An 18,227-nucleotide genomic window follows, 5' to 3' on the forward strand; every position below is an offset into this window, starting at 1 on the left:
TCCCAATTAGATATGGATTAGATTAGATTTGGAATCAATTTAGAATCATGTACAGAACAGACAGAATCCTTAAACAGAAATTTTCTGTTCGAATTTTTAAGCTCTGATTTTATGTATGGATTTTTTTTTCAATCATTCATTTGTAATTTAAATAGTGAATGGGAATGGAAATTCCGAATGATGGCACTCTGATATTTCAATTCTTTATCACCATTAGGAACTTTTTGAAGTTTCAACTCTGCATAAGAATTAGGAGTAAAAATTTCAAATCCAAATCTTGGTTTGTTTTTTTGAAAATTTTCATTGATAATTCCGGAATGATGAGTTTCGAACATGGAAAATTAATATAATTTTAGTTTTAAATGTGAAGCAAGATTCGAATAAGGATTTTGGCAATGATAAATCGAACTGAAAACCAAGAATAACAAACTTTAAAGATAAAGATTGCAAAGTCCGGTCACAGGCAACAAATTCAGATTTAAATAAAAATTGGAACCAGAACATCGGAAATGATTCAAACATATGCTCACCAGAATATTTTTTAAAATCTTAGTAGAATTGTGAACTTGGGATAAGATTTCTAGGTTTTGGCCTTAGTTCTGAGTCGAGAATGTTACTCTTGATTCAATTTATTCGTTGCTTAAAATTTTTATTACAATTTAAAATTTTAAGCTAAGAGAAGAACAATTTGCTTGACATGTTTTGAAGCTTCATAGGTGGGATTTAACCCCAAATTTTTTATGACTTTAAAAAAAAAAAATTATACTATTTCCATCACAAGAAAACCATCGCAGAATTTTTGGGTAAAATCATAGAAACTCAGAATTCTCGAAAATAATAAAAATTATTAACAATAGGTATCGTTGCGTTCGAAATAGAATGACATCGCGTGCAGCAGCGCACCTGCTTCCAACTTTGACCAGCTGCCATTTCTGTCTGGATTGATATTTTTTCATAAAAATTTCACAAAATCTAGTTCAACTATCCAACTAACACTTCACAAAATTTGAAGATTGTACTATGACTGAGAAAAAAAAATTACAGCTATTCTCGTTAAAAAGATAAACTTGAGTTTGCTTCACAAAATTTGCTGTATTTTTGACAATGTTCATTGTAAATAATTGAAATTTTGTCAAATGATGTAAAAATGTTTGATCTAGAACCTGGGAGAGTTTCATCAAAATTGATTGACGCGATCAAAAATGGAACAGGTTTGAAAATGAGGTTCAAATTCTCTTCCTTATTGAATATTTTCTATTTCCAATCAAAGCAGGAATGAAAGAACAGTTAGTTTTAAATAAAAATTCTAAATGAGTACCATTTTTTATCATAAAATATGAACCTGCATCACGATTAATTTGAATTTTAATTTATTAAAAAAAAATAGCACCAGACACCTTTATTTTAAAATATTTTTTTTGCCGTTTGAAGATAACATTAGTTTGACAAGAAAACTGATTTATTAGTTAAACAATTAAGAAGTGCAAGTTTGAAGTTATTTGTCACTTTCCAAGGTGATTTCTTTGCCACATCACCCCACCCCTGAACATGAGAATTGTAGAGGGATGAACATTTTTATTGTTTTTGATGATCTTCCATATTCTTCAAAGAAAAAACTATTTTTTTTACACCTGGAAAAGGAATAAAAAATAATTTCTAAAAATAACTAGTTTAGAGCAAGAGATTGAAATTTTTTTTTTTATTTACAAAAGGTTTTATTAAGGCATTTTACTTATAAAGTTTTTATGTGCCGGGAGTATTTTTCCTAACTTTGGGTTAGTAAGAGGGGGCCGTAATCGTCGCGGCAAGAGATTGAAATCAAGGGAGAATTCTTTGCATTTGGAGTGGTAATGATCAAAATTCCACAACTGCTTCACAAATTGCAACAATTTGCAACAATAAGTACATTTTTACTCTCTTTGAGCACCGGTTTCTCTCATTTTAACTTAAACTTTTTAATTTTCTCTAACAAATTGCCACAAATTACCACAAATTCAATCATTGGCTGCACAATTTGTGTGATCATTGACGAATTTTCTCTCTTGATTAACCGAGTTTACCGGTTTAGCGACCTGCACTGAAATTTGATTTCAGATATTTGAAGAGAGGAAGTCATGTTTCGAATCTAACTCAAATTTGGGATCCTAATACAAATCAACAAGTGCACTGTGAAAGTCAAAAAAACCAATAACAAAAACAAAAAAAAATATCGGAACCTATTCGTGCAAACCTGATACGGCTTTCAACGATTTTGTTAACGCGAAACAGCACATTCCATTAACACCAGCACCATATCGTGTGTGAATGCTACCTACTAGAGTGGATTGAAACTCGTTAATTCGCTAACAACAGCTCGAAAGCTTAACTTATGGCGTTAATTAGCGCCTTAGCACTGTTGTTAGTATTTTTTTTCCCTCGATACCAGAGACAATCAAGAATCAATTTGATACAGCTACTCGATAAGTATTACTGATTTTTACGTGCATTGACAAATTGCCAGGTCATTAACACCTGATTGGATGTGTGGATGGAAGTGCGTAAAGGATCTCCCATGTTCCACGCCGAGCCTGTTGAAGCCTACAAATGTCATCGCTTTGATAGGGTGTATTTAGCTGGAAGGTATCGCTAAACGCACTAATGATCATATAGCATGAGTCGAGCATGAAGGAACATCCGACTCGTGTGCTATTTCATTATTGGCTGACTGATACCGTCAGCTAGGTCTTGTTTATCAATTACCAATCGACAGCTCACCGCAGCACCAGGTTAACTACAATTTGATAAATGACTTATCCGTTTTCATTCATAAGTAGCTACAATCTTTTATGACACATGATGTTGGGTGTTTGCACAAGCATGAACAACATTCAATGACCACAAGCTCTCCGTGAAGCAATTAGTTTTCCCACGAAGATAAAAACGGTTGCCTGACAAAATGGTATTTCTGATTCTTGGTTCACTTTGTTGGGAAATTAGTGGAATCGCGACTTCGCCGCGTGCGCAACTCAAATTAACACATTAGTGGCATCACAAGTTCCAGCCCAGCTGTTGATGGAGTTTTCATTGAGGTTCAATCAGCCCGGTGGAAAACCTAAGACCTAAGTAGTGGCGCCTAATTGGGCATCTACTTGGTCGCGAGTTTGAGTCCCATTACAATATCTCGGAACCTTAGAATATGCCGATGATGATGATGATGGCTTCATCTGCTTAACCGGGGGTCTCGGTCAGGAAAATGGGCGGTATTTTACTAGCAATTCTACCCACAAAACCTTACATGAACCAACGATGACCAACAATCAAAACCGCCGGAGGACGAAGGATTTTCCTTTAATCACTTCCAGAAACGAAAGCGAATTTATTAATGGTAATCAAGCAAGCAAGAGTGGTGTATAGTGATTGTGCCCGGCACTAACTTTCTGGTCTGGCAAATGTGTAGGTGTTTTCCATAAAACACTTGTTGATACTTTTCCTTCACCTTTTTTTTCGTTTCCTCCCGAGAAACGGACGAATCGATAGAGTCGAATAAACAAACCACCCACTGCTCACTTACTCTGATTTCAATTTTTATTGGAACTTTCGTTTAGTTTTTTTCACGTTTTTCCCACGATTTTAAGTGTATGGTTCTGATTTGTATACAGAATCCAAGAAGAACGAAACTTCAAAAGGTTAATGAATCAATTTAAAAGTCAAAGAACATGATTCAGATATAACCTCAATATTTAAAAATTTTACTATTCATTCAATTTTTAATTTTTTTTTTTTCAATTATATTACTAAAAGTAATAAAAATTACTACTCTTTTCAAACCTCTATTCAACACTATGTCATTTTTTTTCGAATTTTTCTAAATCGATTTAAACATTTTAACTAAGATTGTTTCTTTTTTTTTCTATTTACAGGTAAGACTTTTCAAACACCACTATCCCAGATTGACCAGTAAGTTAAAAAAAACTCACAACTATTTATAATGATCATTAAAGTAACTTCTCGGTCTCTCAAATATTCATGCCAATCTTCAAGATAATAATGCCAAAATCGCAATTCAATTTTCATTCTACAAATAAGCTGTTTTTCCAAGATTGCTTAGTAATAGTAGAGGTTTATAAATATGTTTTGAAAGTTTTAACCTCTTCAATACTAGGATGCCATATACTAAACAATAAAAACTTGTCGAGCATTGTACGTCATATTTAGAATAATTTATATAAATATTTCAATGTCAGGACTTAAGAGATGCCGCTTTTTAGAAAGAATGCGCAATGAATGACAAGAAAATGAAATTAGCAATCCCTTTTTAACTCACAAACGAAACGTTGCTTTTGGATTAGGCAAGGGATAATTATTTTTGGAACCAATTGAAGGTTCGTAAAACCCCTTTTTTTCTCAAATGAAATTTTTGGAAACATGAAGTAATGCAAGGCTTCCTTAAAGGCGTATAATAAAAAAAATTGAAAGTAAATCAACGTTTTTCAAGCTGAAATAACAGTCCAAAAACTGCATAAATAGCTTAAGTCGTAAAATTCGTTTCAAATAAACTACCAAAAAACTATAAGCCCTAAATTTAAGTTTTTTTCTGAAATTTTTTTTTGTTGAAAAAAAAACATTTTTTCTATTTGAAAAAAATTCTTGTATGTCAAATGAAAAAAATCATTAAAATCAAACGAATCAATAGAGTCTAACGAGTAAAAAAAAAGTCAATACAACAAAAAGGGTAAAAAATTACAAATGATAGAAATAAAACTAAAGAAAGACAAAACTGACTAAAAAAAACTAATTTCACAAAAATAACAAAACTAAAAAAAATGAGGATAGTAATTTATTTAAAAAAGTTAAAATGACAAAAATGACACAATTTTCAAATTGACAAAAACTAAAAAAAAAACGACAAAAACAACCGAAGCGTAAAAAAGACGAAAAATTACTAAATTGCTGAATCGACGAAAATGACAAAAATTACAAAAATAACACAATATAACGCAAAATACCAAATTAACTTAATAAAAAAAATGACAAAAATAACAAATAACAAAAATGACACTAATGACAAAAATTAAAAAACAGAGAAAAAAAGACTAAAGAAACAAAAAAAGACAGAAATTCTATAAAAACAAAAAGACAAAAATGACCCAAATAACATAAATTTCAAAAAAAAAAACGAAACAATATAAAAAATTTAAAAAAAAACAACAAAAACTGACACAAACAACAAAAAACAACAAAATTAAAAAGATAAATACAAGAAAATAAAATGATTCAACCTAACAAGAATTCCAAAATAAAAACAATGACAAAATTTCAAAAATTAGGAAAATAACGATAATGACAAGAAAAGCATAAATAACAAAATAGTAAATAGAGACAAAAAGACGAAGATAACAACAACAAAATTCCAGGATCGACAAAAAGTTAAAAAAAAAACAAAATCGACAAAAATGATAACTATAACAGAAAATTACGGAAATAATAATAATTACAAAAATTACAGAAATTTTTGAAAATGCCAAAAGTGACAAAAACGGCCTAAATGACAAAAATAACGAAAATGACCAAATTTACGAAACTCCTAAAATGACAAAAATGATAAAAACAACAGAAATATTTAAGAAGATAAAAAAAAGACAAAAAAAATCACAAAATTAACAGAAACTTAAAAAAAAAGTAAATATATGAATATGATGAAAATGTTAAAAAAAAACAAAAGTGAAAAAACTAACAAAAATGACAAATATGACAAAAACGACCAAAACCGACAATATTTTTGAATTTGGAATGATGGCGGCAAAAATGACGAGAAAAAAATTGAATTGGAAAAAATGGCAAAATTGACAATATTGATAAAAAAATTAACAACGTCGACAGAACCGACAATATAAAAAAAAAATGACAAAATTTAAAAAAAAATTATAATATTATAACAATTGACACAATTGAAAAAAATGACAAAAATGACAAAAATGACAAAAATGACAAAAATGACAAAAATGACAAAAATGACAAAAATGACAAAAATGACAAAAATGACAAAAATGACAAAAATGACAAAAATGACAAAAATGACAAAAATGACAAAAATGACAAAAATGACAAAAATGACAAAAATGACAAAAATGACAAAAATGACAAAAATGACAAAAATGACAAAAATGACAAAAATGACAAAAATGACAAAAATGACAAAAATGACAAAAATGACAAAAATGACAAAAATGACAAAAATGACAAAAATGACAAAAATGACAAAAATGACAAAAATGACAAAAATGACAAAAATGACAAAAATGACAAAAATGACAAAAATGACAAAAATGACAAAAATGACAAAAATGACAAAAATGACAAAAATGACAAAAATGACAAAAATGACAAAAATGACAAAAATGACAAAAATGACAAAAATGACAAAAATGACAAAAATGACAAAAATGACAAAAAATGACAAAAATGACAAAAATGACAAAAATTACAAAAATGACAAAAATGACAAAAATGACAAAAATGACAAAAATGACAAAAATGACAAAAATGACAAAAATGACAAAAATGACAAAAATGACAAAAATGACAAAAATGACAAAAATGACAAAAATGACAAAAATGACAAAAATGACAAAAATGACAAAAATGACAAAAAATAACAAAAAAGACAAAAATGACAAAAATGACAAAAATGACAAAAATGACAAAAATGACAAAAATGACAAAAATGACAAAAATGACAAAATGACAAAAAAGACAAAATTGTCATTTTTGTTATTTTTGTCATTCTTTAAATTTTTGTAATTTTTGTATTTTTTGTATTTTTTGTCATTTTTGTCATTTTGTCATTTTTGTCATTTTTGTCATTTTTGTCATTTTTGTCATTCTTGTCATTTTGGTCATTTTTGTCATTTTTGTAATTTTTGTAATTTTTGTCATTTTTGTCATTTTTGTCATTTTTGTCATTTTTGTCATTTTTGTCATTTTTGTCATTTTTGTCATTTTTGTCATTTTTGTCATTTTTGTCATTTTTGTCATTTTTGTCATTTTTGTCATTTTTGTCATTTTTGTAATTTTTGTAATTTTTGTATTTTTTGTATTTTTTGTATTTTTTGTATTTTTTGTCATTTTTGTCATTTTGTCATTTTTGTCATTTTTATCATTTTTGTCATTTTTGTCATTTTTGTCATTTTTGTCATTCTTGTCATTTTTGTCATTTTTGTCATTTTTGTAATTTTTGTAATTTTTGTAATTTTTGTCATTTTTGTCATTTTTGTCATTTTTGTCATTTTTGTCATTTTTGTCATTTTTGTCATTTTTGTCATTTTTGTCATTTTTGTCATTTTTGTCATTTTTGTCATTTTTGTCATTTTTGTCATTTTTGTCATTTTTGTCATTTTTGTCATTTTTGTCATTTTTGTCATTTTTGTCATTTTTGTCATTTTTGTCATTTTTGTCATTTTTGTCATTTTTGTCATTTTTGTCATTTTTGTCATTTTTGTCATTTTTGTCATTTTTGTCATTTTTGTCATTTTTGTAATTTTTGTATTTTTTGTATTTTTTGTATTTTTTGTATTTTTTGTCATTTTTGTCATTTTGTCATTTTTGTCATTTTTATCATTTTTGTCATTTTTGTCATTTTTGTCATTCTTGTCATTTTTGTCATTTTTGTCATTTTTGTCATTTTTGTCATTTTTGTAATTTTTGTAATTTTTGTAATTTTTGTAATTTTTGTAATTTTTGTAATTTTTGTCATTTTTGTCATTTTTGTCATTTTTGTCATTTTTGTCATTTTTGTCATTTTTGTCATTTTTGTCATTTTTGTCATTTTTGTCATTTTTGTCATTTTTGTCATTTTTGTCATTTTTGTCATTTTTGTCATTTTTGTCATTTTTGTCATTTTTGTCATTTTTGTCATTTTTGTCATTTTTGTCATTTTTGTCATTTTTGTCATTTTTGTCATTTTTGTCATTTTTGTCATTTTTGTCATTTTTGTCATTTTTGTCATTTTTGTCATTTTTGTCATTTTTGTCATTTTTGTCATTTTTGTCATTTTTGTCATTTTTGTCATTTTTGTCATTTTTGTCATTTTTGTCATTTTTGTCATTTTTGTCATTTTTGTCATTTTTGTCATTTTTGTCATTTTTGTCATTTTTGTAATTTTTGTAATTTTTGTAATTATTGTCATTTTTGTCATTTTTGTCATTTTTGTCATTTTTGTCATTTTTGTCATTTTTGTCATTTTTGTCATTTTTGTATTTTTTGTATTTTTTGTATTTTTTGTATTTTTTGTATTTTATGTATTTTTTGTATTTTTTGTCATTTTTGTCATTTTGTCATTTTTGTCATTTTTATCATTTTTGTCATTTTTGTCATTTTTGTCATTTTTGTCATTCTTGTCATTTTTGTCATTTTTGTAATTTTTGTAATTTTTGTAATTTTTGTAATTTTTGCAATTTTTGTCATTTTTGTCATTTTTGTCATTTTTGTCATTTTTGTCATTTTTGTCATTTTTGTCATTTTTGTCATTTTTGTCATTTTTGTCATTTTTGTCATTTTTGTCATTTTTGTCATTTTTGTCATTTTTGTCATTTTTGTCATTTTTGTCATTTTTGTCATTTTTGTCATTTTCGTAATTTTTGTAATTTTTGTAATTATTGTCATTTTTGTCATTTTTGTCATTTTTGTCATTTTTGTCATTTTTGTCATTTTTGTCATTTTTGTCATTTTTGTCATTTTTGTCATTTTTGTCATTTTTGTCATTTTTGTCATTTTTGTCATTTTTGTCATTTTTGTCATTTTTGTCATTTTTGTCATTTTTGTCATTTTTGTCATTTTTGTCATTTTTGTCATTTTTGTCATTTTTGTCATTTTTGTCATTTTTGTCATTTTTGTCATTTTTGTCATTTTTGTCATTTTTGTCATTTTTGTCATTTTTGTCATTTTTGTCATTTTTGTCATTTTTGTCATTTTTGTCATTTTTGTCATTTTTGTCATTTTTGTCATTTTTGTCATTTTTGTCATTTTTGTCATTTTTGTCATTTTTGTCATTTTTGTCATTTTTGTCATTTTTGTCATTTTTGTCATTTTTGTCATTTTTGTCATTTTTGTCATTTTTGTCATTTCTGTAATTTTCGTAATTTATGTCATTTTTGTCACTTTTGACAGATTTGTCATTTTTGTCGTTTTCGTTTGTTTTGTCTACTTTGTCGGTTTTTTTAATTTTGATTATTTTATTAGTTTGGTCAATTTTCTGATTTTTTTTTCAATTTGTTAATTTTTTTTATCAATTTGGTCAATATTATCAATTTTGTCTATTTTGTCAATTCTGTTAAATTTGTCAGTTTTGTCAATTTTTTCATTTCTGTCTGTTTTGTTTTTTTTTTCAATTTTGTCAATTTTGATCATTTTGTCATTTTTTTCAATTTTATACAATTTTGTCAATTTTGGCTTTTTTGTCAATTTTGTCAATTTTATCAATTTTGTCAATTTGTTCTTTTTTGTCACTTTGCAAATTGCCAGTTTTATCAATTTTGTTAATTTTGAAAATTTTGACAGTTTTGTCAATTTGTCAATTTCATTAATTTTGTCAATTCTGTCAATTTCTCGAATTTTGTAAATTCTGGCATTATGTCAATTTTAACATTTTTTTTAAAATCTGGTCAACTTTGTCAATTTTATTCAATTTTGCCATTTTTGTCAATTTCGTCCATTCTGTCATTTTTGTCAAATTCTTCAATTATGTCAATTTTCAATTTTGTCAATTTCATCAATTTTGACAATTTTGTCAATTTTTTCAACTTTAGCCATTTTGCTTATTAGCCAATTTGTGAATTTTGTCAATTTTGTAAATTTTGTCCAATTTTTCAAATTTTTTAAATTTGTCAATATGTCAATTTGATCGATTTTTTCAATGTGGTCAATTTGGTTAATTTTTCAATTTTTTTCATTTTGATAATTTGGTCAATTTTGTCAATTTGGTCAATTTTTTCAAGTTTGCCAATTTTTTTAAGTTTGTCAATTTTGTCTATTTTCTCAATTTTTTCAATTTTCTCAATTTTTCAATTTTGACAATTTTGTCAAATTTGTCACTTTTGTAAATTTTTTCAAGTTTATCAATTTAGGCATGTCAATTTTGTTAATTATTTTATTTCTCTCATTTTTGTCATTTTTTAATTTTTTTTATTGGTCTTTTTCCCAAGTTTTGTTGATCTTGTAATTTTTTTCAATTTTATGAATTTTACGAATTCCACTAATTTTGTCGATTTTGTCAATTTTTTCAATTTTGTCAATTTTGTCAATTATGTAAATTTTTTCAAGTTTGTCAATTTGTTTAAAAGTATCAATTTTGTCATTTAATCTATTTTCTCAATTTTGTCATTTTTCTCAAGTTTGTCAATTTTCGCAATGTTATCAAATTTGTCAATTTTCTCAATTTTGTCAATTTCGTCATTTTTTGTCAATTTTGTCATTTTTCTGAATTTTGTCAATTTCATCTTTTTTTCAATTTGGTCATTTTTTTCCAATTTTTCCAATTTTGTCATTTTTTTTAATTTATTTATTTTTCTATTTTTGAAAATTTTTTAAATTTTCTGAATTTTGTAATTTGTTTTGATTTTTTCAATTCTGCCAATTTTGTCAATTCTGCCAACTTTGTCATTTTTTTTCAATTTTGCCAATTTGGTAAATTCAGTTAATTTTTTAATTTTTCCAGTTTTTTAGTTTTGTTAAAATTCAAAAATTTGCTTTATTTGTTTGGTTTGTGAATATTGTAGGTTTTATCACTTTGGTTTTATTTTTGTTTTTTTTTGTCAATTTTGTCAAATGTGTCAATTTTGGAAATTTTTTCAATTGAGTCAATGTTGCCAATTTTGCAAGTTTCATGATTTTGTTCAAATAAGACAATTTTTTGGAAACTACCTTGTCTATTTTGTGCATTTTTTTTTCAATTTCGTCAATTTCGTTTTTTAGATGGATTTATTTTTTTTCATTTTGTCGCCATTTTGTATTAGTTAATTCATAAAAAAAAATGTTTTTTTGGTTTTTGTCGATTTATTAGTTTTTATTTTTAAGTTTTTAATCCTTTAATTTTTTTTAATTTTTTTTATTGGTCCAGTTATTTTTCGAACTTTTTTTTTATCAGTTAACTATTTTCGTTGTTTTGCCTTTTCCATTGGAAGTGTATTTTTTCTACTTTCGTCAATATTTTTTTGTTGTTTTTATTTCATTTTACTAGTTTTCTGGTTTTTTTAAATTTTTTGTTGTTTTTTTTTCATTTTTTTAAAATAGTTTACTCATTTTGATTAATTTTTTTTAATAGATTTGGTCATTTTGACTCAAAGCCTAGAAATTCCCGGATATTTTTTCTGTATTGATCATATTATTGTCTAAGTTGTAGCTGATTGAAATCCATTACAGAACATTTTCCGTTTAAATTTTAAGCAGCGAGTATGCATGGGTAAAACATAATTTTCGCAAAGCTTTTTTTTTGTTGTTGCTCGTGATTGTTGAAAATTGACTCCAATGCAGAAATTTGTAGATCTACATTCATGATAGAAAAGTCAGAAGACGCAGAATTGAGAAATTTAATAATATTCCAACCAAATTTACGGAAACTTAAATTTTTGAAGGTTGAACTTAATTTGTTTTCGTTTGCTAAAAAAGCAGTTCCAACTATTAAAAGATAATCATTTAAACGGTTGAAGAAGCAAAAAAAACCGTTTACACATGTTTCCGCGAACCTCAATTAGTACTGAGTAGGTACTTTTTTTTGTTACCGAGTAATATGTAGTAGCATCAGCAGCAACCAGCAGCAGTAATCAACAAGATTGAGTTGCAACCAGCTGCGCTCCAGTGGATTCGGCCGATCGTTCGTTCGTCCACTCTTAAGGAAAGGGGGGATGATGTAAAGGAGAAGAAAAAAAAAACAGAACATAAAACATTGGGTCCATTTCTTTTCGTTTCGTTTCGTATTTTAATCTGTTTTTTTTCTGGTTTTAGCGCATTCATTTGTTCTCGTTAATTTAAATTTTGTGACGCTGTAAACTTTTTTATGACAATCGGTGGGGTCATGGCTCGTCTTTTTTTGTTTTTTTTTCGTTTGCTGTCACTGGAAAGGGGGGATGAGTATGTGCGCTGAATTTCGGGTTTTGATCCTACTTACTCCTGACGACTTAGGAGTGTAATAATTTCAATATTTTATTTGCTCTCGGTAAACTAGGACTGGTTTTTATTGGATTTAACTGGCTCTGGTGGCAACTTTTCGGTTTTTGATTAGCATATGTTGTGTATGAGTGTGTTGAGCGATGACGGAATTTATTGATGTTTTTTAAGTACGCCGCCCGTTTTTCACTTGAAATCAACATAAAACTGACGGTCTTCAAGATTGATGTTCATTCGAAATTCACGGCTTTCGGTTTTTTATCTGGATGGCGCATAAAATCCGCAAATACATCTCATTCTGCCAAACGTCTTTTCGACAGGATTGACAATAAACGATGGCAGAAGGCTGTCGCCCTTTTTTCCGGCTGCGTGTCAGCCGAATTTAACTAAAATATTTAAGATATGGCCGTCATATCGCAGGACGTAAAACCGTGTTTCCCTTTTCTTTTCTAAGGAGACTCGAACCCAAATGGCCTGTCGCGAACACGCAATAGACTAGAAAGAGGACCAGCCCCGGAAGAAAAAGCCCCGGAGAAGTGCGAATAAACATAATGTTTACACTTTTGCACCCCAACGAAACCCTTCATCCGTCTTCATTCCGGAGCACTTATGGCAACTTTATGTCTCACTTTCTCGAAAATGACCCATCCTTCTAAAAAAAAAGATCTCCGGCTCAGAGCCCACAGTTTTTGTTTTCGGCGTTTGGGTGGCTTTCCAGCGATTTGGTGCCTACATTATAGCTCTCATATGTGCTTGAGTACGCACCCAGGAGAAAATAAAATAATGCGACACTCTTTTATCCTGATGGTGGTTTTGGCCCATTCCAGGCGACATAAAATGCCCCATTTAAAGACTTTAAGACCAGAAAGAGACTGCTCTCCAATCCACGTTTAGCCGGGGACAAGCCAAAACGCTCTTCGCCGAGATAAAATCCCATTTGTAAATAATACATTTGGGTACCTTCTCGGCAGAGAGTAGAGACCTTCCTTTTCTGCCGCCTCCTCGGGACGACCGACCGAATGAGACATTTCAATTTCGGATCACTTTTACGAATGTTTTATGAACTCTTACTTATTTTGATTTCGAGCGTGATATTTACGATACGGCTTTCGGGTCCCCCCCATTTTCCCGCCTCATCGATTGAGTGTTTCTTTACTTTGCTTTGGGAGTGTTCCCCCACCCCACCTCGCCAAATCATCATAGTTCGGGTTCGCTGCTGATCGTTTGTTGGGGCATCGATGGCAAAAGGATTTTTGCGGCCTCCGTCAACCCGATTGGGAATGATTTTCTCCCCGGTTTTGGTGACTTTTCTTCCTCCTTTTTTGGAGCTTGGCCATTACGACCTTACTACCACGGCTTATGGTGTGATAAATCTAAATTTGACTGTTTTCAATTTCGGGAATGTTTCAATGCTGTGCGCTTGTTGGAAGATTGAGTTACTTCGGAGTTTGCGATCATTTCGGTGGAAGAATTGTTTGTTGGTTTTTTTTTGAATGGGGGTCAGCCATAATTTACAGCTAGAGAACTGAATTTGGAAAATTATTTATTGGAGCAATTCGTACGACGTCGTTTGTCCAAAGCTCAACTGGGCGTCAATCTTCCAAAAGAAAAACCGGTAATCAGTAAAAACAGTAAAAAAGGTCCATTGCGGTCCTTCGAGCCGGATCCAAATTTAAAATTCAAAATTCAAAATGTAATTGTTTTTTGATGAATTGAACTATTTCAGATTCTCGGGGTTGGGGATTGTAGTTGTAAGGAGTATTGGATGAATTAAATGAACCTTCCCACAGCGATAATTAACAGTTTTGGGATGTTGTTTCAGAACTATTTATTGAAGCTTTTACTGGGGTATCGTTTGTCAAATTGCGCTATTTGACAATATTTGTACAATCAAATTAATAGAATGAGAGTCGTTAGGGCGATGGACGTTATTAATTATAAAATAACAGGTCAACTAGGCCAGTAGGCCACACAAAAGATTCCAAAGATTCAAAAGACTCAAAAGATTCAAAAGATTCAAAAGATTCCAAAAATTCAAAAGATTCAAAAGATTCAAAAGATTCAAAAGATTCAAAAGATTCAAAAGATTCAAAAGATACAAAAGATTCAAGAGATTCAAAAGATTCAAAAGATTCAAAAGATTCAAAAGATCCAAAGATTAAAAAGATTCTAAAGATTCAAAAAATTCAGAAAATTCAAAACAATCAAAAGATTCAGAAAATCAAAAGATTCAATTTAATCAATTTTTTTAGTTTTGTCAATTTTGTCAATTTTTTCAGTTTTGTCGATTTCGTCAACTTTGTCAATTTTCTCGATTCTGCAATTTTGTCAATTTTGTAATTTTTGTCAATTTTGTCAAATTTGTCAATACTGTCGAATTCCTTTATTTCGTAAATTTTGTCAATTTTCTAAATTTCGATAATCTTGCCAATTTTATCAATTTTGTCAATTTTGCCAATTTTGTCAATTAAGTCAATTCCAGCAATTTTGTCAATTTTGTCAACTTTATCAATTTCGTCAATTTTTTAGATTTTGCCAATTTTGCCATTTTTGTCCATTTTGTCAGTTTTGTCAATTTTTTCAATTTTGCCAAATTTGTCGATTTCGTCAATTTTGTCGATTTTGCCAATTTTGCCAATTTTGTCCATTTCGTCAATTTTCTCGATTTTGCTAATTTTGTCTAGTTTGTCAATCTTTTCAGTTTTGTCAATTTTGTCAATTTCGGCAATTTTGTAAACTCTCTCGATTTTGCCAATTTTGTCAATTTCCTCCATTTTGTCAATTTTCTAGATTCTGCCAATTTTGTCAATTTTGTCAACTATGTCAATTAAGTCAATTTTGTCAATTTCGTCAATTTCGTCAATTTTCTCGATTTGGTCAATTTTGTCAACTTTGTCCATTTAGTCAATTTTGTCAATTTTGGCAATTTTGCCAATTTTTAAATTTTGTCAATTTTGTCAGTTTCGTCAAATTTGTCAATTTTTTCAATAAAGTCAATTTTATCAATTTTATCAGTTTTGTCAATTTTATCAGTTTTGTCAATTTTGGTCAATTTTATCAATTTTGTCAATTTCGTGAATCTTGTCAATATTGTCAGTTTTTTCTATTTTGTAAATTTTTTCAATTTGGTCAATTTTGTTTAATTGGTCAATACTGTCCATTTCGTCAATTTCGTCAATTTTTTCAATTTTGTGAATTTTTCCAATTTTGTCAATTTTTTCAGTTTTGTCAATTTTGTCAGTTTTGTCAATTTTGTCAATTTCGTCAACTTTGTCAATACTGTCAATTTCCTTTATTTCGTAAATTTTGTCAATTTCGTCAATTTTCTAGATTTTGCCAATTTTAACAATTTTATCAATTTTGTCGATTTTGTCAATAAAGTCAATTTGGTCAATTTTGGCAATTTTTTCAACTTTTTTAATTTTATAAATTTTGTAAATTTTGTCAATTTCGTTAATTTTTTTGGATTTTGCCAATTTTGTCAACTTTGTCCATTTTGTCAGTTTTGTCAATTTTATAAATTTTGTCAATTTTATAAAATTTTTCAATTTAGCCAATTTTGTCAATTTTATCAATTTTCTCAATTTCGGTCAAGTTTATCAATTTTGTCAATTTCTTTAATTTTGTCTGTTTTGTCTATTTAGTAAATTTTGTCAATTTTGTCAAATTGGTCAATACTGTCCATTACGTCAATTTCGTCAATTTTGTCAATTTTGCTATTTGTCAATTTTGTCAATTTCGCCAATTTTGCCTTTTTTTTTAGTTTTGTCAATTTTGTCAATTTTGTCAATTTTGCCAATACTGTCAATTTCCTGTATTTCGTAAATTTTGTCAATTTTGGCAATTTTCTAGAGTTTACCAATTTTGCCAATTTTATCAATTTGATCAATTTTGTCAATTTTGTCAATTTTGTCAATTAAGTCGATTTCGTCAATTCTGACAATTTTGTCACTTTTGTCAACTTTGTCCATTTTGTCAGTTTTGTCAATTTATAAATTTTGTCAATTTTATAAATTTTGTCAATTTTCCCAATTTTGTCAATTTGATCAATTTTGTGAATTGTGGCAATTTTGTCAATTTTGTTAGTTCTGTCAATTTCGTCAATTTTTCAGTTTTGTACATTTTTTGAATTTTGTCAATTTCGTTTATTTTGTCAATTTTATCGATTTTGTCAATTTTGTTAATTAGGTCAATTTAGTCAATTTAGTCAGAGAGGCTATAGAGAGGCTTTTATTCTCGTCAGACATTCGTGCTGAACTGATAGTCAAACGATTTTTTTTTCACTCCTGAAAACATAAAACACGAACCTGCGGACGTGATGACCTTCTAGGAGAAACTATACATGATTTCGAGGTCGATTGAAGTTAAATGTCAACAGGCAGAAGTCGAAAAAGAAGATTTTTTGTGGCCATTTTTTCTTGAAGATATTAATTTTACTCTATTTTTCTCACACAAATTAAAGAGGAAATCACAAAACTAGGAAGTGACAGACATGAGAGCGATGAACAGTACGAACATTTCGATCCGCTTCAATTTTAAGCAACCGGTTGCACAAATATGGTGTGTAATGTAAGGCACCTTTTACAGAACAGCTGATGGAATTGGGCGAATGACTATCTGTACAATCCATATACAGTCATTTAAACTGTGGATGACTGGAGTTCTGTAACAAGCAAAAGATCTGTAGGTTCAGGATTAAAATAATTTTTTTTTTAATTCTTTTTCCTACAAAATTGATGTGTTCGATAAGACTGAGTCGATTTGTGGTCATTTTCGAATTTTTCAAACCCTGGAATCTTTAGAGCTTCGTTTTGGTTCAAAACTCATCCATGATTTTTTGTAGAATTTTTATATAACGTTTACATGAGAAAATTTGAACTTTTAGGTTTGTATGGGAAAATTGAATATTTTATACTGACAAATAAACATAATTTATTGTTTCTTCATTGGAACCGTGTCTGCTTATGGTTTTTGTGCCACTTTATAAATTCTGCAAGAAATCATTGATGAGTTTTGAACCAAAACAAATCTTTTAATACCCCAGGGCCCAGGGTTTGAGAAATTCAAAAATAACCCCAAATCGACTCAGTCTAATTGTTGATTGAAGTGTGTAATGCCAAGTGTTACAATGCCAAAACTAAATAATTCCGTCTGCAGATTTTGAACCCTTGGATTCAGATGCAGTTCCATTTTCAATTTATAAAGAGGTCAAACTATCCTGTACCTGGGTACCTCAAACTTGAAGCTGTCTTCACTGCCTTACAAGAAAGGTGATAATTGGTTGGTCAGCTTACATTTCAAAATATATTAGTATTTTTGCTTCAAAAAAACATGTGAAGAGGTAAAAACGGCATCATTCATAGGCAATAAAACTCTTTACTTTGTCTTAATCTCCTGCGTCGTGAATAATTTGAACAGAAAATAAACCTGCTCATTTTGCAAACATAATTAAACAAACAAAGAAAGCTGCACTCGTCCTCCACTAATGGAGTCGTTCAGGAGAGAGAAAGAGTGTAGTTTAATTTTAATTGCAAAATATCAAAAACCATTAGCCATGCAAAACTCGAACGGAACTAAGACTACTTGCACCAAAACCAAAACGCAAAATGGTCATTTGTTTTATGCTCAACTTTCAGGGCGTCGTAGTTTGTTGCTTCCTTGCACAGTCCAAGAGGTCTGGACAATTTAATTAAAACATAATAATCAGAAGCAGTAAAATTTTAATACCTATAATTTCGCTTCCAATAGCCCTGAATATATGTGGTCTCATTTGAAACAAACGAAGCTAAAAAAAACTGCAGCTCTTAATAACTCAAACCAAACCTAGAGAACTGCATATAATTGAAACTAAGAAAAGAAAAATCAACAAAAAATTACTCACTCTGAAGTGGTTTCCATTACCGTCCCACGTCATGCATTAAACGCTGAATTTATGATTTAGGAAAAGCTTAAAGATTCTGCTGGAGCACCTGGAAGCAGCGATAGGTTGATTTCGACATGCAACCAGGAACGATTCCATTCATCTGCTTTAGAAAGAGGGAGGGGTTACTTCTCAATAACACGCAATGTCCCTTTCGTTTTTTTTGTAT

General features: G+C 28.9%; 1 protein-coding gene across 2 annotated transcripts in view; it reads left to right on the forward strand.

Annotated features, from left to right (window-relative positions):
• Window positions 1-4,039, forward strand: part of LOC129743129 (aryl hydrocarbon receptor nuclear translocator homolog) — a 136,085-nt gene extending 132,046 nt beyond the window's left edge. Inside the window, exon 4 of one of the 2 annotated variants that reach the window (XM_055735095.1) lies at window positions 3,900-4,039. In XM_055735095.1, the coding sequence (XP_055591070.1) occupies window positions 3,900-3,940 (41 nt within the window). In that variant the 3' untranslated portion in view covers window positions 3,941-4,039. The remainder of the gene's footprint in view (window positions 1-3,899) is intronic. The other variant, XM_055735096.1, reaches the window with a different exon arrangement.
• Window positions 4,040-18,227: the final 14,188 nt, after the last annotated feature.

Source organism: Uranotaenia lowii, chromosome 2 (assembly GCF_029784155.1).
Source record: "Uranotaenia lowii strain MFRU-FL chromosome 2, ASM2978415v1, whole genome shotgun sequence".
In the NCBI taxonomy this organism is placed as follows: Eukaryota; Metazoa; Arthropoda; class Insecta; order Diptera; family Culicidae; genus Uranotaenia; species Uranotaenia lowii.